We start from the raw sequence: 27,705 nt of genomic DNA on the forward strand, positions 1-27,705 counted from the left end.
CCATGTGAGATCCCTTGGGCCCATTTATCCCATTGGAACTAATACATCCAGTGTAATATTTCATTTTACCTAGTGGATGGCCAAAGTACAGCTTACAATGACCTCTGAGTTACCCATCTAAAGTGTAAGGACACTTATCCTACCACCTCTGGGCACTTAAGCTCCCCATTACAGGAATAGACATCTCCAAAGGGTAATTCTATTCTGAATTCTGTCCACATAATGAAGACACTTATGTGACCAGAGAGGGGAGCATAATTGCTCCTACACTTTAACTGGATAACTCAGACTTGGTCACAAATTACACTTTGGTTGTCTCCTAGGTGAAACAGAATATGACCCTAAGTGTCTGGACTGAAACAGTTTCTGCCCTAAGTGTCTGGATGTTTGTTTTGCCCTACCACTGGTCTAATAAACTGAACATAGGCTGACCATCTCTCAAGGACTTAACTAAGGCATATCAATCCTTTTTCTGAGGGAACGTTAGTCACCTAGTTTGAATGATAATAAGGCAGCACTCCTATGTAGTCCCTGGTAGCACATCATTCTGATTGTTTTCAAAGTACAGTTCTCATTATGTTTAAGAGAGAAAAGAAGATAACATGCAGGTAGGGACAGAAGAGGGCACAGCAGATACTAAATTATAATAGTATTACTTTAGGGCCTTCTCCTAAGAGAGCCAGGTATTCTGTATTTCTCAAAATTAGGCTGTTAGTCATGTCATTGCTGGCTGACTATACCAAATGTCCAGGACAAATGACACTTGCAATGAAGTAAAATTCACTTATGATCATTATATCATCCTTCTTATAATGTTTTCTCCATTCCTTTCTCTTTATTAAATGCTTAGAAGTAAGGAAGACTAATTTAATGGTAGGGTTTAGGGGGAATAGCTTATCCCTCTCAGTGTCTGCATCTACATGAGATGCTGATTATGCAGTCATTACTACAGGTACTAAATTTAATGTGCCATAATTACAGGACATTAATGCACATGTAGATGTGCCTGGGAAAACATAGCGTAGTTTATGTCATTTGATTTAAAGTGCTAGGTAACAGAATGAGAAAACTACTTTTTCTTACTTGTACCTTTTTGCTTGTTTGAACTAGGTTCCTGAATAGCACTAGATAAGTTGTTATTTCATTACACCAGATTATTGAACAGATATCAAAATGATCCCTTTATTGGTTTTAAGACTATTTGTTCTTCTTTAAATAGCATTTGGCCACCTGCAAGCTCAGTAAAATCAGCTGAAACTTGCTTCTATTGGATAACATAAAACCTGATCCTTTCTTTTTTTCAGACATAGGTGAACATTTACTTCTTTTAAATCTGAAATGTGGCTAACACTTTCCATTTTGTTTTTCTTTGCTTATTTTGTTTCATCTTGAATGTAAAATAGGACCATATATAATATACTGCATCATACTTGATATATTACATGTGCCATTTTTAACCCACTTCAGGTTAAAAAGAATTCTCCAAAATACCTTTGAAATATGTTATGTTCACATTTCTCATTTTATCATCTTCCCAGAATGCAGTTCAGATGTCTGAGGTTGCATCTACATGTCACTGTATGCAGTTGTTGCCACAGCGCCATGCTTTAGTACTTCCTTTAGGAAGTACTAAAGTATGGTGCAGTACAGATGGTAACTGCACCGTGAGTGTGGTGCACAGTTAGATTTCACCACTATATCAATGTAGTGGCGTGCTATACCATGGAAGGGCGCCGCTATGGTGATGTAGCTAGCAATCATATGTAGACCCACATGACCACTATGTCACTGTAGTACGCTATACGGTGAGGTATAGATGCACCCTGAAAGATTTAAACAGTGAAGCAGATGTAAACTTACCCACGTGCTCATGAAATACCGGTGGTGATTAAATGTCTTTAGTGTACCAAATCTGATGCATAATCCCTATTTCTTTGAGATGTGTTTAGTTCAAGTGTACTTGTTTCAACGGATATAGTTACAGGGAAGAATAAGCTGTAGCACCTTTCAACCACATCCCTTTTTTATTTCAGATCTATCTGCATAAAAACAGTGCAGTTATTTTATTCATTTTTTATTCTGTTCACGCTATAACTGTTGTATCCATGCAGGTTTTTAGGACTGTTATTTTGTGCTTGCAGTGCCTATAGATCATTGCATAAATTAAAAAAATAAAGGTTTTCTCTGCCAATATTTGATCTCATATGATAAATCTCTGCTTACTTTAAGCATGCCTATATATTACCCTTATAGAAAGATGACCTTTATTTTCTAATAAATTGCCATGGAATACAAGTCTAGCAGTTGTTTTTTAATCAGTTTCCAATTCAGGTAATACACAATAGTTGGCTAGTATTAGATATTAGCCTGCTGTCATCCACCTAACAAATAAGAGATTTGTAGTGGGTTGCCACATCAAGACCCTTCAGCCAGGCTTTATCCCTGCCCCAGTTATATACATTCCTTCACCAAAAAAAGGGACCTTATCATCCTGAACCCCAAGATGGATCCACTGTGGCTTCAGTCTTCCTTTTCCAGGTTTGTCCTCATTGCACAGAAATTTCCTGCCTCTAGTGTAGGGATTGGCAATGTTTTTGGCCAGAGTACCAAAAACACCCCAGCATCGACTTATAAGATGTTGGCGTGCCAGGGGCAGACAGTGGTAGAGCTAGCGGGGGCCCAATCCTTGTAATAGCAATGCAGCCACAGCCCCATCCACCCTGAGGCACACATGCACCTGCCGCCAGCAGTGAGCTGGGCTGGGCTCAACAGATCTCAGTGTGGCTTGCAGCCTCCCCACCATATGTTGCATGAAGCCTGGACACCATAGCGGGTGACAGGCCTGCCAAGAGCCCAGGCCAGCTGTGGCAGGCAGCATGGAGGCTGCAAGGCTCTGCATCAAGGTCTGCATATCCCTGGCCTGGTTCATTGTTAGCAGTGACTGTGCACACACATCAGCGAAGATGATGGGGAAGGGGCCAAGGCTGCACTGCCACAACAAAGATCAGGCCCCTTGCAGCTACCCCACCATCCGCTCTGAGGCATGCATACACCTGCCACCAGCAACAACCCAGGGCGGGCCTCAGTGCAGTGGTTTTCATCTCCCAGTCACCTGCCACGGCCAGCCCAGGCTCTGGACAGGCCCCCACCACTCGCCAGAGAGCCCAGGCTCCTCACAGCAGGCAGTGGGGAGCTTGCAAGCAGTTGCACCAAAGTCTGCGGAGCTACAGCCTAGCTTGCTAGTGGCAGGCGCATGCATGCCTCTGGGCAGATGGTGGGGGAGCTGTGTTGGCCCCATCCTTGCTGTGGAAGTGCAGTCCCAGCCGCTTCCCCACTATCCACCCTGAGGTGCACATGCCAAGCAAAAGTGCCATGCTCTGTCATGTGTGCTGGGGGTTGCTGACCCTGCTGTAGTGCTTTTTCTTCACTCTCCCCCATGGTTCTGCCCACTGGGCATTTTTGATTCTCAGTGCTGCGCCCTCATTAGCCTTCCTAAAGCTGCAGCCCTACAGTTTAATGGTGTACCTTCTCTTAAGGGCATAGGCTACCCTGTTGCAAGGTGTTAATGTAAGATTGTTTTCAAAATCTTTCTTTAATTATGATGGGCCCAACCCCTTTTGCCAGTTCAAGTTCTGACACCAAGGAAAGTCCCACTTAAGTCAATGTGTACCTGCATATGTTTGGACAAGCTGAACATTGTAGTACTTGACTCAGCGAGAATAAATTCAGCTACTTTGTGCATAGATGTAGTGCATTAATTCTACATTAAATAACTGACAAAAATGGATTATACTGTACAACATTTTGTTATAAACCCAAACTCTTACAACTATTTTCTAGGAAAGCATCTATAGATTTCTATCTCCCAAATAGATGATTCAAGCTAGGTATAGATATCACATGTATCACACTTTAAATGTGCAGGAGGAACTCTAAAGCCATAACTGAACTGATAGCCTGTGCATGGCTCTTAGAGCGCTATAAAGATGGTGGGTTGCACTCTAAGTTAACCCTCAGTGGATGAAGTATTAAACTAAAGCACATTCTGTTAGGGTGCTTTATTGAATATCTGTGCCAGATCCCATCGAGGGTTAATGGAGAGCATGATAACCACCATCCCAGGCAACATTGTACAGCGCTGTGCTCTAGCCTCAGGCAGAGCTTGTTTGTTCTCCCCAAGCTGTGGGCTGGCCTCACCCCCTCAGCTGTCACTGACCCAAGTCAGTGCCAACCCCACAACCCAGCCCCACCTCCACTCTCCAGCCAGCTGTGAGCTGCAGGTGGCCAGGGGGAGGGGAAGGAGAGTCTCTCTCCCTGCAGCTGCCCTGGCTCTGCAGTGCACTACAGCCCAGCCAGGGGGACCACAGAGGAAGGGGTACGGGGTCTCTCCCTCCCCAGCCACTTCTGACAGTCGCCAGCTGGTGGATGGGGTGTGGGGGGTCAGGGGAGGGAAGGAGAGCCTCCTGGGAGGTATACAGGAGTGTCCCATGTGGCCAGGGAGACCAGGCACCCTTCTCCCCTCCCCCCCAAATAGTGAAGTTCTGTTAGGTTTAGCTTATAGCACTTTAAGTAAAACGTGATAGAGCACTTCTGCCAGGGGCTTTTGAATGCCTCAGCTGCTAAGTCCTCTATTTAAACAAAGGACCAGACTGGTATGTCAATGTTTCAGTGTGTTTAGTCTTATAGGGTGTTTCAGGTATACACTATTTTCTTTTAGTCTATATATCTTCAAATTCTTGGGTTATAGTAGAAGACTCCAAAGATGCTTATTGCTATATTGAGGAAGGATCACTTCTGCAAGGTTTTTTGTTGTTGTCATCATTTCCTTAGGAAATATTTTGGTTTTATTGGCTAAATAATCTGGATAGCCCACTATGTTATGGTAAGGGTTGCCAGAATCTTGAATGGGCTTCCAAGGGAGGTGGTGCTCTCCCCTACCTTGGGGGTCTTTAAGAGGAGACTGGACATGCACCTGGCTGGGGTCATCTGACCCCAGCACTCTTTCCTGCCTGGGGCAGGGGGTTGGACTCGATGATCTGCTGTCCTTTCCGACACTAATATCTATGAATTTAACTGAAAATTGTAGGTAGATTAAACCCACCCAGTATGGATTGCTTTCCCTTTTCCTTTCTAGCCTGTTTCAGGTTTCTATAATGAAAAATCGTTGCTTCATTTGCCTTCCAATAACAGTCCGTATGTTTGCTTTGGATTTATTTTTTATCTGGCTAGTTGTAGTCAGGAGAGGATTCCTCTGAAAACTGCATTTTGAGTTGTAATTCTACTTAATCCAAATTTCTAGTGATTCCCTACTCAAATTAGCCGGTCCAGCAGAGGCAGTCAAAATCAGTCTGGAAGAATTTATATGGTCTTCAGTCAGCATTGCCAGCATGCTGAGCACCAAGTTGTGAATTATCACTAGTTCTGGCCTTCAGCTTCCAAAATAATTTAGAGTGTGTTGAGGATGTGTTCAACCCTTTCACATTTACCAAATAAAGAGCTGACTGAATGTGAACCCATCTGTATGACTATCTGGACTGATGGAATACAAAGAGGGAATAGGATTTTTTTTTCCTGTGATGCACAGTTGCCTTCAATCCAGAGATGATGAATGTCAAACAATCCTGAAATTTGGTTCAAATAAACAGATGCTCAAAATCATGTTTGAAATAGTCAAATATCTCAGAACTACAAAACCAGGCTAGAAATATAGCAAAGGACAGCTTCCTTTCAAAATTTCCACAGTTTTTTTTTTCCTGGACCTTGCCAGAACCAGGTAAATCGTATTTATAAGAAATCTGAGCCTGGAGAACTTTTCTGCCTTTTTTGAACTTCAAAGACATAGATAACAAGTCTTGGGGTGGATGTTAAGTTACTTTTGGAGGCAATGAAACTTATTGGAGCAGGGTGTCATTTCTGATTTTACAGCTACAGAGCTGCAATTGTCTGTGCAGGGAGCACAGAGAACTTTTAATTCTCCCTCACCAGCTGTCTGCAATATGGTAGCTATCTTGCTATGGCCCCAGAATCATACATTGGAGCCCTGCTCTGGACTGTGCCAAAGGCTGCTCCAAATTGAGCCAGTTGTAAAAGGACCAGTTGTCTGGTCATTTGTGCTGGAGAATTCAATGTGGCCAAATCTAATGTTGCTCCCTTGCTCCCATTGCTTCCTTGCATGTTGTTGGCTACAGAAAGTGGTGTTTCATAAAACTACACTAGCCTGATAGCCTATTCAGCTTGGATGGACCTTGGACTTTGACAACAGTTTGTCAGCAGCTGAGGAGGGGACTAAGGTGCAACAAATAGCAGTGCTACATTCCCAGGCTTTTCACCTCACCAGTGACCTTTTTATTTTCTGCCTGCTCAGTCACAGGAGTTGTTGGTAATTAAATTGTTCCCTCTCTTCTATTTTCCCTTTTTATGCCTGTGAGTAGATCCATACATAACTATAGAGCCAGAGCAATCATTTGCTTCTGTTCCTTGTATTTGTGGCAGCATGTTTTCCTCTCTCTATATAATGCAAGTAGTTTATTTTATGTAGAAAGGATAGAAAATATAGAGGCAGAGTACAAGTACATTCAGAGCCAGTATGGCCATAATACTGAGCACCAAATTGTGAATTATCATCCTATTTTTGAAATGCACATACAAGCAAAAGTTAAGAAGATAAAGATTGCTACACTATGTAATCTCATTCCTTTGGTACCGAGTCCTGGGATTCTCAGACTCGCATGCCTCCAGCTGGGGAGTAGATATATTACTCTGATTATCTATTATTTGTATTATCAGAGCACCATAAAGTCCCAGTCAGGGACAAAGATCATATTAGACTGGATGCTGTACAGACAAAAAACAAAAAGACATTTCCTTTCATAAAGAGCTTACAATCTCAGTTCTTTAGGAATTCTATTTTTTCTTATCAATACTATAGCAGAGGTATCTATTTCTGGCTCCCTGCTATAACTGCTGTAGCAGGGATCCAGGCCATGTGGCAGCAGGGTGAGTGGTAACAGCACAGGGGTTAATGAAGCTGTTGCTCACCCCCTTCACTCTTGACCCTCACCTCCCCCCTCCAACATCCATCACCAATGGGGCTCCAAACCCAGAAATTTGGCAGTAGTCCCTGCCCCTGTTCACCCCATTAAGCTGTGTTACTCTCTCCACAGGCTGTTCAGCCCATGGGCTGAATTGTTGCCACCCCTATACTACAGGATGAGCCTGAATGCACTGGTCTAATTTTGAATGCACGAAGAGCCAGGAGGAAGTACTTTTTGGGTTTCCTTAAAGTGAGAATGATTTAAGCAGGTTTCTTCTGGAACTTAATTCTATCAAACCTTTTCTTTGTTGTTAGGTTAGAAAGATATTGGGATTTTTTCAAATTTGTGAAAGAACCATAACTTTGAGAACCCGCTCATCTAAAAACAGCCAGCATGGACATGCAGGAAATCCATCAATCTATCCCTAAGACAAGAAGGTTCTTGTTTACAAGCATTTATTGTGTTTGTATGTGATAGTTTCCAAGTGAAACATGGGGTACCATCATTTTTTTAATAATTATTGTAAATACATTGAGTTTAGGACTTGAAAGAAATACAATTTGTTCTAATATCTAGGCTAGTTGACCCTTGACTGACAAAACCTACCTCTATAGTTGATTTTTAACATACTTAGTTTAACTGAAGCGGTGAAGGTAAATCCAAACTAGCTCATACCCTTATTTGGCATTCTTTGTGGGCACTAGATATCAGACGTAATGCTTGTATTATAAAGGTTATAAAATTATTGAATTTCTCTCTCCAATTTAAGCAGACTTTTCCATGGGAACCTTTGTGGCTATTTCCTGCAGAAACATTGTTGCCCTTTACTGCTATGAGCATTAGCTCATTTCTAAGGTTTTAGGCACAGGTTTCTAAAGTTGAATAAGTGCTGAGTGCTTACATGCCCTTTGTGCCTCTGAAAATCCCCGCCCCCTTACACCTGCAGAAATTTTTAAAGAAAAAAATTCAGCACTTGCCACATCTTTGGGAATAAACCGTATTATAAGAGGTAAGGGGTGGTGACTAGAGTACATGGGTGGTTATAAGATATTGAAAAGGGGGATGCAGGTGGTGTGATATATCATTGAATATAACAACACATTTTTCTTCAGTTAAAAAGGAACTAGAGGCTTTACTGATATGCTAGGGGTCTAGGGCTATATTACTCAGTTTAAAACTGAAACAAAAACAAATATAACTTGATTGGAATGTGAATTAATTTGCTATATCATGAACTGTGTATAAAAACCCAACAAACTTCTCTGCAGCAAAGTGGCAGAAAGAGATCTCAGAGTCATTGTTGACTCCAAGATGAACATGAGTCATCAGTGTGATGAAGTAATTAGCAGAGCTAACTGCACTTTGTCATGCATTAGTAGGTGCATCATGAACAGGTCCAGGGAGGTGATGCTTTCCCTCTACGCAGCACTGGTGAGGCCGCAGCTGGAATGCTGCATCCAGTTCTGGGCGCTGCAATTCAAGAGGGATGTGGACAACCTTGAGAGGGTCCAGAGAAGGGTGACTCGTATGCTTAGAGGCCTGCAGGGAAGGCCTTATGAGGAAAGACTCAGGGACCTGGACCTTTTCAGCCTCCGCAAGAGAAGGCTGAGGGGGGATCTTGTGGCAGTATACAAACTCACCAGGGGGTGGCAGCAGGGAATAGGAGATGCTCTGTTTACCAGGGCACCCCTTCGAATAACCAGGAAGAATGCCCACAAGCTGATACAGAGTAGATTTAGGTTGGACATCAGGAAGAACTTCTTCATGGTTAGGGTTGCCAGAATCTGGAACGGGCTTCCAAGGGAGGTGATGCTCTCCCCTACCTTGGGGGTTTTCATGAAGAGACTGGACAAGCACTTGTCTGGGGTCACATGACCCCAGCACTTTTTCATGCCATTGGCAGGGGGTCAGACTCAATGATCCACTGAGGTCCCTTCCGACTCTAGCATCTATGAATCTGTGAAACTGGGCAAAAATCAAGACTAGCTGATAAATTCAACAACCTAGGCAAAAGATGTTGTTTCATTAGTCTTGTCATTAGACTAAAATGTTTATTACTTTTTCATATTCATAAAACAAAATATAGCCTTCTTGAGCATCTTGCCAGTGTATCCAGTGCTTCGCTGAAAGTTATTTCCACACTTGAATTATTTTTACACCAAACATTCACCTGAGTTAACATTTCCAGTTAAACTGGAGTTAAAAACAGTGCAGAGCAGCTAACAGACAGCAGAGTTGCAGAAGAAAGACAAGCTTTATTAGTGGAACCTCAAGACCATTAAAAAGGAGAGAGGGTTGTTAACACCTTTGGAATGAAAAGTTCAGAAGGAATCAGGTAGATTATGAAAAGTCAAGTGACTCCCTCACTGCTGCCTGAATATAAATGATGCTGCCCTTCCCAGGAATCAAAGAGGAGTGTGAATGTAGCACCCTCCCCCCACCCCACTGGATCTGCCCCTGGTGGAGTAGTAGCCCTGGCTTTTGCCTTCTGGCAGAGGGGTCATTAAAATAGCTGCCGTGACAGTAGCGACTAGGTGCATCACTGTCACTGGCATCACAGCAGCTGGTACAGCCACTGCTACAGGGTGCGTATTTGCCCTGCTGTACCCCTGGGAATAAAAATGGTTTCTTACTGTTACTAGTTTTGAGCAAAAAATTATCACACTGTTTTAGGGGAAAATTGCATGGAATGGAAAGTTATTATTTTATGCCTTTTTCTCATGTTTTAAAGGATCTTTCCTTGGGGCATGAGGAAAGGAATCTGAACATTAGGGTTTCTAATACAAGGTGCAAAGTACCCTTAGTAATGAATGTATCCATCAAAAGATATTAGTTTTTCAGTCAGACTTCCGGGGGTGTAGGCAATGCGTTTTCTCTCCCTTCAGTCTGGTGCCAAGAGGCCAAATTCCTCCTTTAATTCACAGTTCACTTTTCTTGGAGTTACATATATTTAAAATCTTAGATTCCTTTTTGAGAGCAGTAAAGAAGAAAAGTAGGAATTAGGAGAATTCTTACTCCTAATGTTTAAGTCTCCTGTCTGTAGACAGAGAAAAGGGAGAGTTGTGTCTATATTTTTTGTGTCTTTTATTCTTTTACTTTCTATGTGAGAGAGAATTACACTTGCTTTTATTTCCTTTTAGAAGAAAGAATGACCTCTTTTTCTCTGTGGGCACTGGGTGAGGAAGTGGTGTGTTCATCTGCAAACTCTTCCATGAGGGGCTGAGGGATTAAAATATAATTTAGGTATCAATGACATTAGGTCGTACAGAGAGAAGTTTCTGACAAAGATTTATTTTTCATTAAAAAAGCTTCATGATCTATTGTAAAAGAGTCTTGATCCCAGGGAATGTACTGTGCGTAATAGTCTCTCAAGCAGGGACTAACTTATGACCATTGTGGCCTTAGTACAGTTTGGAGAGCCAGGGGCTTGGGTCAGGCTTGCATTCTTCTGCAATTTTTTTGAATGGTTTGCACTGTCAGAAGTATCTCTTGAGGTCTTTAGAACATGGAGGATTACATATTTTTATTGTTGTAGCATCCATCATTTTTGTAGCCTCCAACATTTTGCCTGATGTTCTCTCCCTGGAAAGGCTGGCAATAGTTAGCTAAGTCACAAACACCTAAGGCGTAAAGCAGTGCTTCTCAAACTTCTTAGGCTCAAGGCACCCCTCATTAATTTCAAGGCACTCCTCAGAAAATGCAGTGGCTTAGTTTTCACTTTTTTTTTTTACTACAGAAAACTGATAGAGCAATTCTTTTGTTGCAACAAACTCAGAGGGCACTTCTACAGGTGACGGGGGTTTAATCTCCAAAGTTACATTCTGTGCCCCCTAAATTGAAACAGTGGGCTTTTGGCTGAAACCCGCCATTTCAATTTGTCCGTCATGTTATAGTGAGGGGTCCGATCCTTTTTTTGTCAGTCTGCCAGCAGCTGAGGGGGTGAGCTGCTGGTGAGCCAAGGAGCCTCTGAACTGCGGGGGGCCCCAGTCCTTCCCTCCACAGTGGCAATACCCCCCTGGGGCCATCTGGGCAGGCTGCCAGTGGGCTGGATGCTGCCCCAGCCAGCTTGGTGTCAGGAAAGAGTTGGATCGGGCTGGGTGATGCCTCTGAGCTGGGGCAGCACCCAGCCCACTAGCAGCCCACCTGGGCAGCCCTGGGGGGGGCACTGCCACTGCAGAGGGAAGGACTGGCACACACACAGATTAGGGGCCACTCGAGCCACTGGCAGCTCACCTCCCCACCCCAGGAGAGGCAAGCAGGCTACGCCAGGGGAAAAAAATAAAGGATCAGGCCCCTTGCCACTTCTACCTTCAGCAGCTACCTGATGAAGGCAGAAGCGGTGAGGAGTCCAATCCTTTTTTTCTGTTGAGCCTGTCCACCTCTCCTGCAGCTACAGGGCAAGGTGGCATCTGCAATGCATCTTTGCAAACTAAACTACATCCAGACATAGTTTAGTTTGCAAAGTCACTTAAAACTCTTGAATGTGTACAGTGTGATGCCAGTAAGTGGCATAAAGTGACATTTTCATCACGTGCACATGTTAATGGCATCACATGTACAAGCACTCAGACAGACCACAGCAAGTCATAATTTTTTTAATACTTAGAATTCCTATTTGAAATCTGGGTTAATCGTGTGAATCATGTTTGCGCACCTAACAGTGGCACCCCTAACACTGTATAACACCCCATGGCACCCTACAGCACACTGATTCAGAATCACTGGTCTAAAACCAGTGGACTCAGTATAACTGGTCAGGTCACACTACTGGGCTCATCTACATGTGCACTTTACTACTCATTAGCCTATTTTAATACACATTAAAGCACTGCAAAAAACATACGCTTTCGCTAATGCACATTAAAATAGGCTCGTGCATCTTTTTCTATGCTTCACAATGGAGGTACTAAATTAAATGCGCATTAGCAAAAGCACATTAATGAACATGTAGACACACCACCTGTCACCCAGAGTTCTGAGGGACAGGAAGTGCACTCATGTTAACACAATACCCTGTGCTTTTCTGCATTATGAAAAACCCCAAAATGCAAATGAGTCTGACAAGCATGTGTTAAGACCAGTATAAACAAAGAGCCACATTTTGCCTTCAGAGAAACAACTCCTTTTGTTTTCAGGTAGAAACACATTCATGCCTATTGGAGGAAGGTATAAGGCCTGAACCCTGACTTCCCAGCAGGATATTGATAGGCTGAAAAAATTAATTTGCCCATCTGCTGAGTGAAAAGAGAAGCAGAGCACCAGCTGCTGTATAACTCAGAGGCCCCTCCACTTTTATTCTTTCCTCAAATGCATCAGAACAAATTAGATGACTGGAACTCAAAAAAAAAAAAAAAAAAAGTAATATGTAAAACCCATGGTGCCACACTGTTCACACTAAGTTCCATAAATCAGGATGCACATCCCTTTTCCATAGCCATATCCCATCAAGCTAGATTGCTGTGCAGGTCCCTAGTCTACGTGCCTGTCTATAAAATGGCTTTACTTATCAGAATAAATGGATACAAACTGTTATGCAGACTAATTATTGTTTGCTTGTTCCTTAATATGCACAATTTGCCAGTTCTTAGGTCTCCCAGTTCTTAGCCTGAACTAAGCAGATCCTATTGTATGTGCCATTTAATCTTAAACACCTGTTGTATTCATCCTCAGAAACTGGATTTCTGCCTTATTACATCTTACCAGTTCATTTTAATAACCAGCTTTTTGGCTAGCCCAGGAAACAGGAAAATAAGATTCTTGGAGTGTTTAAATCAGTGTTTTACTGACCATGAAAGACATTATCTGTGAAATGATCAGTAATTAGTACACATCTCTTTCCATGCAAGAGAAGCCACCTGTACATAATAAATGCGGAGCAGAAAACTGCTTAGCATTAAACTTGGAATTGGGTCTGCTGAGATTCTTAAAACTATGATCAAAAGCAATGGAAGTAAGTGTAAAGGTTTATGATCCAGACCCTGCCTACTACATAAAGTCTCCCAGTATATACAGCAGAGCAGCACTGGCCTTTACAAACTTATTTTCTAGCTTTCACTTCCATTGGAATGGTTCTTAAAATGTACCATGCTGCAAGAATACAATGCCAGCCTTATTTTAGTTGCAGGTGGTAAAGCAATCTCTATCATGCAAAAGACCCTACTTAGTTCAAGTGAAGATGAAGGAAGAGAAGTTCATATTTGCTACAGGCTAGGTCTGTGCAAATAGGGAAGTATTCAGTTTGGATTCAGATTTGGCTGATTCAGAGGACTGTGATTCAATTCAGTGATTCAAATCACTGTCCCCATTCAATTCCGCCAAATCAGAATTGGAGATTCAGCACTGATTCGGAGATTTGGATCGGCCGGGGAGAGGCAGGCACAGCCAGGTGGCTGAATGCTCTCCTGTGGCTCCTCCGGCTGTGCCTGCCTCTCCTCGGACATGGGAGAGCTATGGGAGAAGCCCCCATGGCTTCCCTACCTGGCCCCATCCCCTACCAAGCCCCAGCCTCCTGGCACTTAAACAAACAAACAAACAAACAAACAAACGCCCCACACTCACCAGCTGCAGCAGCAGAGATTACGGCCTCTGAGGGCTCATGGCAGAGCCCCCCCCAGCACGGGACAGAGGGAGGCAGCAGAGAACACCCCCCCAAGCCTGACACCCACGTGGCAGCTGTCTCTTGGTGAGGGTGCAGCATGGCTCGGCAGGGTACTGAGGGCTGTCTGGGAGCTGTGGCTGAGCAGTGCCAGGCTGTGGCTGACTGCTGGAGCTGCCCCAGTGTGCGGCACTCTGCTGAGCCGCACTGCACCCACCTGATGCAACAGCTGCCATGTGGGTGCCAGGTGGGGGGGGGAAGCGATCCCCGCTGCCCCACACTGCACAGGGGGGCTCTGCCACTAGTGTCCAGAGGCCCTGATCCCACTGCCAGAGCAGTGAGTGCAGGACTTTTTTTTAAGTTCTGAGATGCTGGGGCTGGGTGGAGGATGGGGGGGGGGGCTATGAGAGGCGGGGCTGAGGTGGGGGAGATCAGGGAATGGGAGTTGAGTGGGGGGGCTCTGCCATGTGGCCCCAGAGCCTCCATAGCCCCTGCTACAGCCAGTGAGGGGGAGGCTTTTTTTTTTTTTTTTAAGTACCGGGAGGCTGAGGCCAGGCAGGGCAGCCATGGGAGCTTCTCTCACATCTCCTCCAGCTGTGCCTGCCTCTGCCCCAGTGTGAAGTGAGAAGCCCCCATAGCTGCCCTACCTGACCCCATGCCCCACCCCACCCAGTCTAGCTGGCGCAGGAGGGGGACGCGATGAAGGCACAGCTCGCTCTGGGTGGCAGTATGCCCTGCTCCCAGCACTGCCACACCTGCATCAGCACTGGGAGTGGGGACACTGCCCTGCTGTCGCTTGCCAGCTGGGGCAGGGGTGGGTGCCGGATGTGGGCATGGCAGCGCTGGAAGTGGGGGCTATGCCCTGCTGCCACTTGCCCCCTTCTGCCTGGAGCGAGCCACAGCTGCATCCCACCCCCCCCCCCCCCCCCGTACCTCCCTCCCCAAGTAATGTGCTCCCCCTGTCTCAGCTGGGCAGCTTGTCCCAACCCCAGCCCCAATCCCTTCCTCCCCACAGCCCCTTCCCTGCCCCTCCTCCAACCCCAACAGTTTTACCAGCTGGAGGTAGCTGTGCCAGCTGCCTGGTTAGTCTGGCCAAAACTCCAAAGTGACTGAATCTTTTCCAAAGCTTTTCCAAATGGATTTAGAAGCTTCAAATCAATTTGGAGCTTTTAATTGGTCTCCTGATTCGATTCAAATTCAGAGATTCACTCCCGGAATCAGCCCAAATCTCCTCCAAATTGAATTGGCTACCAAAGCTTCACACAGCCCTATTACAGACATCCTCTGGAGATAGTGCTGTTTTGGGGGAACAGAAGACTATGGAGAAGTAGCTCCAGTAGGGTTTCAAAACTCTGCCATGTTTCTAAACTCCTGCATGTGTCCTGTGACTTCACAAATTTTATTACCCCTCTTCTGACATGGTGGTCCCCACAACAGCCTCATAGTCTTACCTGAGGAGTGTTCAAATGATCCCCCTGAGATGGGGGCCTGCCATGCAGCACTTGAACTTCTTGGAGTGGATCAGGGAGGCACTTAGCTTCAGGGATATCTATATATGTTTCAGGGTATCCATTGCTTCCTACAAGACTCCCAGATCCCTCAAAATAGTAAAAGTTTTTCATACTATAGTTTAGTCCTCTACCCACTGAGGAGTCATAGTGCAGGGATTGCTGCATCCATTCACCTTGCCCTGCCAAGTAAAGCTCATGAAAGCATTCTTACCTCCTTCCCTGCCCTGAAAGAAAATATTAATCTTGAAAAAACACTTGGAAAGTCTCACAGTGTGTTATCCTGAAATTGGATCATGCCAAGAGTTTCTTGGTGGTCCTTCTCACTTATTTGTTTTAAGATGGCACAAAATTGCTGATGAAACACAGGCAAGCAGCCTTGCATCAGTTCAAAGCTCTTCTGTTAAAGGAGATAAATGACAAAAAACAGATTTTCTAATCCTAAAAATCAGAATAAAGCATAAGTGCAGAAAGGGGTCTAAAACAAAACCCAGTGCATTCAAGAACAAGAAAGGATGCTAGCTGTAAACAGATGGTCTTCACTTGCCTCTTTTATGAGATTCATAAATCTGGGTCCAAAACGCCATGGCTTATGTCTGTGGCACTGCAGGGAGCTGACAGTCATTTGGGAGGCACGCTGGGAGGCCACTGCGACCATGTAAACAGCATCATACATCAAGGCTGCTTCCGTCTGCATGAAAAACAGAAGGGTTCTTTAATGTATACCTCTACTCCTCCTTTTCTCCACCAAGAGGCCTCACCCCATTCTCCTAGTTGTGAGATACTCCACTGCTTCCTCACCAGGACTTCCATGTAAATCCAAAGTTATACAAGAAACAGCCCTTAATTCTTATACCTTGTGTTACATTCAGAAAGTATGCTGCTAGGTATTGCTAAACTAATATTTAACAATTACAGTGAGAAAGGAAGAGGTGTCTAGGGGTTAAAGCACAGAAACAAGGTGACATAATGTTCCTTTATATTCCTTGTGTGGCAGTGAAGGAAGTGACCCCACAGCATTCTAGGATTGGAGCATGAAAATGGGAGTAGGGGAGGCAGTTGCATATTTTTCAGGGGCAGTCTTGAGGGTGGCTTGAAGCCAGCATCAATAAATGCTTGAGGACTTTGGAAGAATGGATTAGCTGCTTTTCAAATATTTGCAGTAAGTCTCACGGAAATTCATTTTGACCTGGGCAGGGTCCAAGGTCATTGAGGTGATTTTGAAAAACTCATCCTTTCACTCTCTATGCCTCAGTGTCCTCATATGTAAAATGACAATTACAAGTTTTACTTACCTCACAGGGCTGAGAATAAAATGATTGCATTATTTTTATAAAAATTTGGGATTATGTAGAAGTATATTGGGGCCTAAGAAAAAAAATTAAAAAATTAACTTTGCAGATGAGAAGCTGGACTCATTATATGAACTGCAAAGCTAACCCATTTTTTATTCCTTTTCCTTGCAGTTCCTTGGGGAAATTAATAGATTTGATTCTTTGTCTGTTTCATTTACCTAAGTAAATTACAATGGCATCAATCTTATCAGCATTGGAGGTTTTGCTGGCAATCAAATGTGATCTGAATTTATCAACTAGTCTTAATACACTGCAGATAAGGAATCATTCTTGACACACTAGTCAGGATCTGCACAAAACCATGCTCTTACAATCAAAAGCAAATAAAAATTCCTATAAATGGTAAGACATACTGCCAGGGGCAACAGCTGCTATATCATGTGTCAAGTATCTTAAAATATTGCAAACAAGTCCTGTTGCCTCAGAGCCTGATCCAAAGCATATCAGGTCAATGGAGAAACTTCAATAGGTTTTTGAGTGGATTCAAAATTAAGGTGAATAAGGCAAATTCCTTTAGGTTTTAATTCTGCTTAATTAAGTGGGGATATACCTGTGAGAAATGTAGCCCAGAAGGTGTGAGGTTTTCTGGTGGAAGTGCTTCACAGCAGATCCCAGTTTCCATTCCCATCTTTGCGAGACTATGCCATTAACTCATAATAAGATACATGCATTGTATTGTCTGTACCTGGCAGCAGTTCCTGTGTTGGTAGTGTCATGTAAGAAGTTGGACTAGCCAATCATAGTTATTCTTGGTAAGCACAGTAGCTTCATCTTTTCTCCCCCCATTTTAAATCATTTTGACAAAATACCAACTCAGCCTTGTTTGCATTATTGATTGACAGGCTGTGAAATACCTTTACAAAGATCACAATCATAACTGAACCCTAAATCCTGGATAAAACTGGAGCTTTCTTACTAGTGTCATTAATATTGTGGCCATGTCTGTAACACCCAAAGCTATGTACACTCTTGTTTGTTTGCTGTTTTTTTAATGTTCCATTTGGCTGTACAGTTGAGCAGATAGTGCCAGGCTGACAGTCCAACTGAATCAAGTTCCCTTTGGGATGGAATTTGGGTGTGCAAAGGTTGGATCACTCTGAGGGTTGATAAAATATGAAAGAAGGCATTAGTATGCATCTGGTGCAGCTTTATAGAAGCAGAAATCATTGCCTTCTGATGGCATCTGGGAGCCTATGTGAAAGTTAATTCATAATCATTGGCGGCACGTAGGGGGTGCACGTAGGTACCTGAGATTGGCCGCTGTCACTGCTCCCGGCGATGCCTGCAGGCAGTTGCCATTTGCTGTCACCTCCCCCGCCCCACCCCCACACTGCCAGTGCTGCTGGTGACATCTGTGGGCAGTCACCAATCACCACTCGGCGCTCGCCCCCCCCAAATCCACCCCCAAATCCTCACTGCCGACACAGCTGTGGCCACCTGTGGGCAGTCTCTCCTTGGTATGCCCTCATTACCGACATCACTGCGGCTGCCTGAGAATGGTTCCCACTTGCCGCCACCATGCCCCCGCCACCACCTGCAGGGGGTCGCTGTACCCACCCAGCCTCGGGAAGCATAAGGCATTCATGTACATAATCATGCAGTGTTCAATAAAGGGGTCAAACACAATACTGCCATAGAAGTTGTTTTTCCTCAACACTAATATTCAAGTCCCAGTAGTGCAAAGGCACGTGGGAGGTTGGTGTAGGCAAGCTTTAGCTGCTGCCTGTCTTATTCCTGCTCTATGGATAGAGAATTTAATTCAGTTGAACTGTCAGCATGGCACTATCTGCTTAACAGTGGGCGTGTGTACATGAGATGCATTAATACGCATTAGCCTAATTTAATGTGCATTATGGGCACATGTCTACATGCGTGCACCCTTAATATGCATTAAAAATGGATAATTTAGGCTAATAGCACCTGAATTTGATGCCTGCAAATGCAGGCATCAAATTTAGGCACGATTAGTTAAAGTGCATTAATGCACATGTAGACACAACCCAGCACTAGCTTTATTGCCGGGTCTCCCAGCCACTGGGTCACATGGCAGTGCTGCAGGGACTTGGCACCAACTTTAATGCCAAATGCACTAACTTTAGTGCCAAGTTTCTGTATATGTAGACACCTGCCAAAAATCGCTTAATGGGCATTAGCTTAATGCACATTAAATTTAGTCCTGCTTAAATGCATGTGTAGACATGCCCAGTGTAGCCAAATGGAACATTAAAAAAAACCAACAAACAAACAATGGTGTACATGGCTTTGGGTGTTACAGATATGACCACGATATTAATGACACTAGTAGAAAAGTTACAGTTTTATTCTGGATTTAGGGTTCAGTAATGATTGTGATCTTAGCAAAGAGACTTCACAGCCTTTCAATCAATAATGCAAACAAGGATGAGCTGCTTTTTGTCAAAACAATTTAAAATGGAAAAAAAACCCCAAGGCTACTCTACAATCACAGTAACAAACAAGTATACATACACATTTCTTTTGGATAGCTTGATATCTGCAGATCTAGTAATCCTGCCTGCATAAATGGATGGCTTTGCCTGCATATATATATTCTGTTGTGTGTTTCCATGGTATGTACATATTACATTGTAGATTTTCTGGGATTTTTTTTTATCATCTTGTTTGCCACTGAATGCTGTGGCAGTACTCACGTAAGATTTTAAAATGCTGGAGATAGTGGGCCTCAGAAATTCTCTTCAGGATGTTAAGATGTGTCAAAATGACATCTGCAATCATTTGTAATAAAATCTGATTCATACTCCATCTCATGTGTTATCTTACTCTGAAAAAAGCTGCCCAAAAACCAGGACAGTACTGGTAAGAATCGTTCAATTCATTCAATTGTTTCTATTTTTTTCTATTTGATCTCTAGGGGCAAAACAACGCTCATTTCCTGTCAGGATGATACCTTTCATTTATCTCTGAATTACATCTTAAAAGCTAGAGTGTTGCTTAAAAGCCAGTGCAGATGATGGGAATTGAGAGAAAAAGCACTTTTCCAATTTAAAAATGATATTACTTGCTCACATCTTTGTTTGCAGATTATAAATCCTGTACCTGCACTGGAAATTTTTATTTCCTGTTATGTTCTTTATCACACATCCTGAACAATTTTAGAGAAATGAAGCTGCTGCATGTGCATTTCACAACAAAAAAAATTGTAATTTATTTCTTCATCCAGGTAGCAGTGGCTTGTTGTATGTCTAATGGTTTGGTTAAAAGAACAAATGCACAATTCTCTCCGAGAAATAAAAAAGTATTGTGTTTTATAATATCATTTCAGCATTTGCACAACAAAGAAAGAGGAAAAGCAAATACTTAGTAAAACTTTCTGTAGCTCATCCATGCTACGTATTAGTATTTGAACCAACATTTCCCCTGAGTACTCATGGAAGTTAAGGGCTGCCAGAATTGGTCTTTAAAGGTTAGGGAGAGGTTGGCACTCTGATTTTGTTTCTTAAGTGTCTTCCGTTGTTTCCTTCTAGCCATGCAGACAAATAGGGGAACATGTCTGTGTTACCTCTGAATTGGTACAGGATTGTCAAGGGTTTTTTTGCCTTTTCCCTAATTACATTCTGAAGTTATTTGCTTACAGTCATCATGCCGTCCAGGAGGCCCGTTTCTGGCTTGGGTGGTGCCTGCAGACGTTCCATCGACCACTTTTCAATAACAGATGAAACCTGTGGATTCTCAATGTTGAGCAAGCGAAAGCCTGTCATATTTACTCCACTGTATCTGTAGGGTTCCAGGTCTAATGCAAACAGGTCCTAAATCAGCATTAATAAAACAAACAAAAACCATTTTCAAGATATATGAATTAAGAGCAAACAATTTGCCAGTTGTAGCAAATGCCTCTCAATTAGCCTAAATGCTATAATTTTTGTCACTTTCAATCAAAAGCTAGAATATTTTTCATCATAACTTTTCTGTCCGCTTGCCCACAAACACTAGTCACAACTACAGCAGTGATAAATCTGACTAAAGCAAAGCTGCATAAGATTTATTACAAACCTCATATCTGGTTTGTTGGAACATAAAAATCAGCTTCCCATAACAACACTATTCTACAAGCAGGCTGCACTGCAGTATCTTGATTTTGATTTATGTCAGTCCCCTAATAATGTTACAGCTATGACAAAACAACTTGAAGAATTGGTTGGCCAACACTAGACATGCTTCTCAACCCTGGGAATGAAAATTCCAGGAGATGTCGAGAGCAATACAATTTTACTACTTACAGACCCCATTTTTCTCCTGCTTTGCCAGCTTCAGGTAGCTTGCTGTCAGCATGTGTAATGTATGTGTCGGGCCAATGCACAGTAACTCCATGTACATTAGGCACTTAAATTTGCAGGGCAGGAAAATAATAGATACTGTAAATGATATAATTCCATGACACATTTCAAACCTGTGTGTCATGCAGTGAATATGTGAGAGGTGTTTGTCAAAATCTGCAGGTTTTGTTTCGGAATAAAATCTTGCTGATACCCGTAGTCCTGCGAAGAGACAAATGATCAAGTCATGGCTGCTTGATGCTGTCACCATTAGAATGTCAACCTTTACAGCAGATACCACCAATGCCACAGATACCACAGTTTCAGAGATACCACCAATACTACTTGTTCAAAGTACAGGGGATGTAGCTTACTGCCCTGGCTACTGTAATGTGGCACTGCTAGTAAGCATTGACATTTTAAAATTAAATTAATTAGCACTCCAAAATGGAGAGAAGCCTACATCTGGTCCTAAAGTGAGCTTTGCATTTTGATGGAAATTAGAATAGATTGTAAGCAAGGTTTCTGAAGATCCTCCTTCAAGTTCTAAATATTCTGGACAAGATGTCTACTTGACTGATAGAGTGGCTCTTAGATTCAGAGTGAATCTCATTTCTACATAAATGTTTATGTGATGAAATGAAATTAAAAAACCCTACCATGTATGAGGTGATGTGTTCAATACTATGGTTTCTTCCTCTAATATAAAATTAAAACTGGATCTCAAACCCAGAGGATGTGTGTGATATACTTAATAATTATTCAAATAATCATTTGTATTGTATTGCAAAAGAAATACAGAGATGTCTCTTCTTCTGAAAGCTTGAAAAGGTCTCAAATGCTTTATAAATATATTGTTTCATATTTTGTTTCATGATTAAGTGAAATGTTATTATCAAGTGTTTGACCACTAAAACCTAAAGCTGTTACATAGCAGACACTAGCTAAACCTTCTACTGCCTCAGTATTGCACAAGTCAATTGGAATTAAATATATGCTTAAAGTTAGGTGAGTGCTTTTTTGAATTAGGGATTGATTTAAATATGTCCTGAAATGCTCGGCTGAATTAGAGCCTCAGTGTAAACTTTGCAGAACTCAAGATGGCTCCTGATCTAGGAAGCTGGAATTCAACCCCACCTCGGGGAAGTTTGGTGTAGTTTGCAGGTATTATTCATACCTCATTATTCTACCTCTACCCAAAGCGTTTCCCCAAATATAACTGTGCAGTTGGGCATTTCACTTGAATCATTTTTATGAGGCACAACGAAAAGAGCTGGGTGGGAAAGCATTGGCCAGTGCTGCAGGATTTGATAGACACTGCAGGCTATTTTCATCAAAAAACAGTGATGCTTACTGTCATAATAATACTTGGTACATCAGTGCTTTTCAGCTGTAATAGTGACACTCAAAACTCAGAGGGAGATAAAAGCTTTCAGCTGTTTTTGTTCTAATGGAAGACATTTAATTGGCAAATCCCAGAGTAGTTCTTACCAGCGTTGTAAAAAAATAGTGATAGTACTCAGTCATCATTCCCATGGAGAGAATCTGTTGAACAAGAAAAAAGTCAGATGGTAAAACATGAGTTTTAAATAGGAAGCAGCATAGCATACCTCATTCTAGGTATTTTCACATTATTTCACTATTAAGAGCACAGAATTAATTTGGAACTGTACATTGCAGCTTATATCACATTGATTACATTGAAAACGGTAATTTCTTCAGAAATAGCATGCATATTATTTTTGGTTAAAATGAAAAAAATGTCATCACCTCCATTCAAGAAACAGATAAAAGGTTGCAAACAGTCACAGGGGGGAAAATAGCATCCCTATATTAGGGTTGGGGAGGATGGTGAAAAAAAAGGTGCAATTGTCTAGTTTGGAATGAGGTATCATTAGAAAGGATTTTTAGTTATCAAATAATGGAAAATGTGGTGAAAGCTAATCAGAAATTCTGTTTTACTGTATTTTAAAGTGAGAGCAAGACATTCAGTGAAAATATGGCAGTAAACATAAAAAAAACAAAGGAAGAAAGACTTAAATGCAATATAATCAGTCTACGGAATTAAATTGTACAGGAGGTGATCAAAACAAAGCATGTGAAAGTACTCTGCTGGAATGCCTTTCCAAGTATTAATAAATTCTCAAGCTAGGCAAGCTAAGGTAGAGTGTGGTAATTAAACTTTCTTTTAAGCACAAAATGATCATTGTCAGGAACTGAGGAAAATTAACTTTTTCTGCCCATTTTATTACCTTGGCCAGTTATCTGGGGTGCATTATACCGCTGGAGAAAAGGGCTAACCTTGTGTGGTTTCACTTGTTTCAGAATTATCTGGTGTGTGTAATACAGTGTTCCACATCCTCAGGCTTGTTTCACTTGCCAACATCTGTAGACATTGTAACTTGGGATGGGGAGAGCTATCAAGACCATCGGAGAGACTGGTGGATCTGTGGGGGGGTTGGTGGGATTGGGGGGCTGACGGGTCCTTGGGGGAGTGGGGCTAGGTGGGTCTATGGGTGTGGGGTGGCCTGGTTGGGCAGGAAAGGGGGCTAAAAGTAGCCAGGTCAGGGGCTGGGGGGTCAGAGGTGTTCAGGAGATCATGTTAACCTTTCCTAGATTGGGTTAACCCAATTTCAATCTAATTTAGCACACCTTGTGAAGTGAACTAATGTAGAGTGGGTGTACCCTTTTCTGGGAGATTTAAGCCCTCTGAATGCTTGCATGGTTGGGTATTTAGATAGACTGAACCATGGAAAAATCAATATAAATGTAATACCCATATATACCCCTAGCCAAGTAGTTGAAGGATACTGCATGCTATGGGACAGTGTGGAGATGACTACCTAATTGTGATACTACAGGTTATTTATTAGTGGCCATAGTAGTATGAGCACAGAATAAATGGGTATTCAGCCTTGCTTTCAGTCAGACTAACAAAAGGAGTCTAAGCAGTATCTTTAAAAGCACTTGGTGCAAACATCTGCAGAGATGTTGGTACGGTAGGGGCAAATAGCACTAATTAGCATTACAGAATTCTGCATGTAGAAAAGGCCTTTGTAAACCAGCTGCCTGATGATGAATGGCAATTCCCCAATTAAAGAAAGGAAAGAAGCAGCCCTCCTAAATCTACTGTAGATAATAAAAAACAGCTCAATGTTCACTCAGAATGACCAATCTACTTCCAAGTGCTAAAAACAAGACAGGGAGTTAAGTATTTCTTTGAACCACTTCATTGAATTTACATTTCAGGACTGCCTTTTTATTTCCTAAAGTGTTTTATTACCTGTGAAAGGCCACAGATTGATGGCCTTTATTTATACAAAAAATGATACATAACAATATAAATGCAGACTTTTCCACATCACTTGTTATTTTTACTCAGTTCTGCACTTGAGGTAGTTCCATATCTATGACTATTCAATCCATGTTAAGTCACTGCTAAGATTACTACAGAGGTGCCAATTAGTGTAAAAAATAATGGTAGCGTGGATACCTTTTCAGCAGAAATTGCACTAAAACTCCCAGCTTGTTTCATATAGGTCACTAGTCAGTCTAATGTTGATTTGAACCTTGTAAGGCTACTGAAGTAGCTAGGGTCTTGAAAGGCTACTTTGGGATATGAACATAACATTATATATGACTGTGTAATTTATATTGGTCTTGCATGAACGTCGCGTGCCCCCGGAGGTTGGGAGCTTGCTGTGGCCCCCCACAGGCAGCAGCAGCAAGCAGTGTGCTCCTGCAGGTGGCCACAGTGCTGTCAGTGGTGGGTGAGGTGGCGAGCATCGACTTGCGGTTGGCAACCACCTGCAGATGATGCTGGCAGTGTCAGCAGCTGCCAGCGCTGATCGGGGACCGCCCGCTGACGTGGCCGGCAGTGTCAGCGGCAGGGGGGTGGCAAGTGGCAACCACCCGCAGGTGCCACCAGCAGTATCAGTGGTGTGTTTTTGCAAGGGATGCACCGCCAAGCTCAGGGGATGCACGTGCACCCTCATGCACCCCCTATGGGTCACCAATGTGGTCTTGTATTCCAATGTAAGTTGCATCAGGATTTGAATAGATAGACACGCAGCTACCCTAGGGTGACTCACACAATATTTTGTTATTAGTCAGTCTTGCCAGTAGGCAATAACCTCTTTTTCTTTTACTGGGTGGCTACTCTGGGATGGACAATATTAATAGATTTTTTTAAATGATGTATACAGATATTTACATTAAAATACCGGTAAAGAAAACCAAGCACCAAAGTTGCCTATACACGTGCGTATGCACGTGCATTTTAATTAGAGCGGTTCCTGGAGAGTCACTTTAATTAAAATGCCACAGCATCACATGTGTTTAAACTCTCATGCATTTAAAAATTGCCGTAGGATGCTTTAATTAAAGCTCCTTCAACAAGCTTTAGCTAAAGCACCCCAGTGATGATTTTTAAACACTCATGGGCTTATACATGTGACACTGCAGTGATGCTAGAGCAGCCTAATTAGAATACACTGGAGCACATGTAAAGGCACTCTGAGTGTTTCTTCACTGCAGTTGGAGCTATGTGTTCACATGCTGCAGACACACCCTAGCTAGCTCAGAGTACCAGTAGCCACGAAGCTGTGGCAGCATTGGTCCTTAGGAACTGAGGGCATATAAGGGTCCTGCAGGGGCTTAGCAGGCTGTGTTGAACCTCATGTCATTGCAGATGCTCAGAGTACCAACAGCAGTGTTAGAGAGTGTAAACTGTATGTGTTTACATATGATTCGATTACACCTCTAGACCATGGTGTAGACATGGCCTGAGAGAAAAAGATGATGGATTTGATTTTATTAAAATGGATTTGGGGTAATATCACACTTTATAAGAACGTTAATTCTTATATAAATTACTATAAATACTACTGGCAGAATATACAAATGCCTATTAACACCATTTTTACTTGAATACAAGACAAGGTGTCCCCCCCCACCCAAGTCAGCATTGTGGAAAAAGCCCATCACCTTATATCTACATACAAGAAAACCTCATTAAACACATTATCTGTCATTAAACTGCTGCCCAAAGCAGCATGTGCTTAGTAAGGGAAACCAACAATGCATTTGATTAACACTGAGAGTGACTGTAAAACACATGGCCCATATTGGACATAACATGCCAAAAGGATAGGTTAGTGCAGCCTGTCCAAATAAGATATATAGTAATGCCCATTGAGCACAGTGTCCTTGACTCTTTTTCAAGTTATGGTGAGCCACTACATTGAATACATTTCAACTACTTTTTCACTCCCACAGCTGAGCTGCACCTTTCTTTCCTATTTCCAGTTATTCTTATTTCTTCACCAGGCTTAAACATCTGACATGCATCATCATGAGTAGGGGTTAATTAGCACATGGATCTTTTGTGGGTATCTGGAGTATACACACATATTTAGCTGAACTGTGGGGTCACCACGGCTGGAAACATTTCTGTGCATAGTTGCTGCATGTTACTGTAGCTCCTAGCAGGCATTTATGTACCTTATAAAAGTACTTTGTAATTTAGAACTGTTGACAGTCTCTGCTCAAGGCAGATTTAAGCTAGAGTACTAAGGGTGGCATAAATTATAAAGAAAGTCTGTTGACAGAGTTGTATCAAGAAGTTTTCTTATTTATACTTAACTATTTTTTCATGAGTGCTATTATGCAGTTTAACGAACTTTAAATTAATGTGTCTAATTATCTGATTAATTAGTAGTACTAATCTATTTTCTTGGGTTAGGAAGATAAAATTGATGAATAAGGCTTCCTACAAACTGACTCTAAATGTACCTATGACAATATAAAAATATATGCTATTGTTTGAGAAATGTTGTAGCTACAGTGGTCCAGAAATTATATGAGAGGCAAGGATTTCTTAGGGTGATATCTTTTATTGACTCAACTGCATAGTTGGGATAGAATTACACAAGCTTAGAAGTTCATTTTTCTGTGTGAACAGACCCTAGGGCTAGGGACAGAAGTTACACCTAAACCAATTTAAGTGATCAGAAACTGGCTTAAACCTGTAACAGAACAGAAGTTCAGTGCTCATAAACCAGTTTCAAAATGACTGAAACTGTTTTAAGATAAACCTGATTGAATGTAATATCAGACTTAACTGATTTAGGTCAAACTAGTTTATGCAACTTGTGTCCCAGGCCCCTTCCTGCTTCAAGTTAAATCATAATCCCCCAGCATGCTTTTCAGCTCTAGGCTGTGCTGTCTGCTCCAAAGAGCAGGGCTGGCCCTGCCCCTCTTCCCCCTAGCTGGAACAGTGAGGGCTGGCTAATAACAGAGTGGGCAGGGGGCAAGCCCAGCTGAGGATACAGCCTAATTTGCAGGAAGGGGACTGCCTTCTTCCCAAGCAAACCCTGGATGGGGCCTGGGGCCAGGGAAAGGGATTAAACACCCCTTCCTCCACTGAAATTTACTGCTGGCTGTGACTATGGACTACAAATCACGGAGGCACCTAGAAGCAGAAAGAGGAAGTGATGAGAACCCTGAAAAGTCTTGCTGCTGTGATTCTGGACTACAAATCCCGAAGAGTTTAGAGGGCAGCAGGAAGAGGAAGTGAACACACAGCCCATGCTGGCTATGTGCCAGAGATCTGTGTTCTAGGCTTCTGGCCTGAGCCATTGCAGGTATGTGACTGCATTTCCTGAATCAAAGCTAAATGTCTGTTCACTTCTGTTTCTATTTAATCTCTGAATTGTAGACTAACCTGCAAAGAATGAATCAATTCAGCTTTGGGCTTTTTGACTATTTGTACATAACCTAAGTGTTATTGTAACCTGCTGGTCAGTGTGAATGTGTCTCCTCCTATTTTAGATCCAGAAGAGTAGTGAATCTATTACAGCTTCTGGCTACATTACTTGGCCCTATGAATTTTCATGCTGTTAACTCTGGAGATTCCTGGTT

General features: G+C 42.6%; 1 protein-coding gene across 1 annotated transcript in view; it reads right to left on the minus strand.

The window, feature by feature from the left end:
* GRIK1 (glutamate ionotropic receptor kainate type subunit 1) overlaps window positions 1-27,705 on the minus strand; it is a 252,425-nt gene that overhangs the window by 63,911 nt on the left and 160,809 nt on the right. Inside the window, exons 5-7 of the mRNA XM_019476375.2 lie at window positions 22,276-22,329; window positions 20,104-20,277; window positions 15,685-15,828 (exon numbers count right to left, since the gene is read on the minus strand). Coding sequence (XP_019331920.1) covers window positions 15,685-15,828; window positions 20,104-20,277; window positions 22,276-22,329 — 372 coding nt within the window. The remainder of the gene's footprint in view (window positions 1-15,684; window positions 15,829-20,103; window positions 20,278-22,275; window positions 22,330-27,705) is intronic.

This window comes from Alligator mississippiensis, chromosome 1 (assembly GCF_030867095.1).
Source record: "Alligator mississippiensis isolate rAllMis1 chromosome 1, rAllMis1, whole genome shotgun sequence".
NCBI lineage: Eukaryota > Metazoa > Chordata > Crocodylia > Alligatoridae > Alligator > Alligator mississippiensis.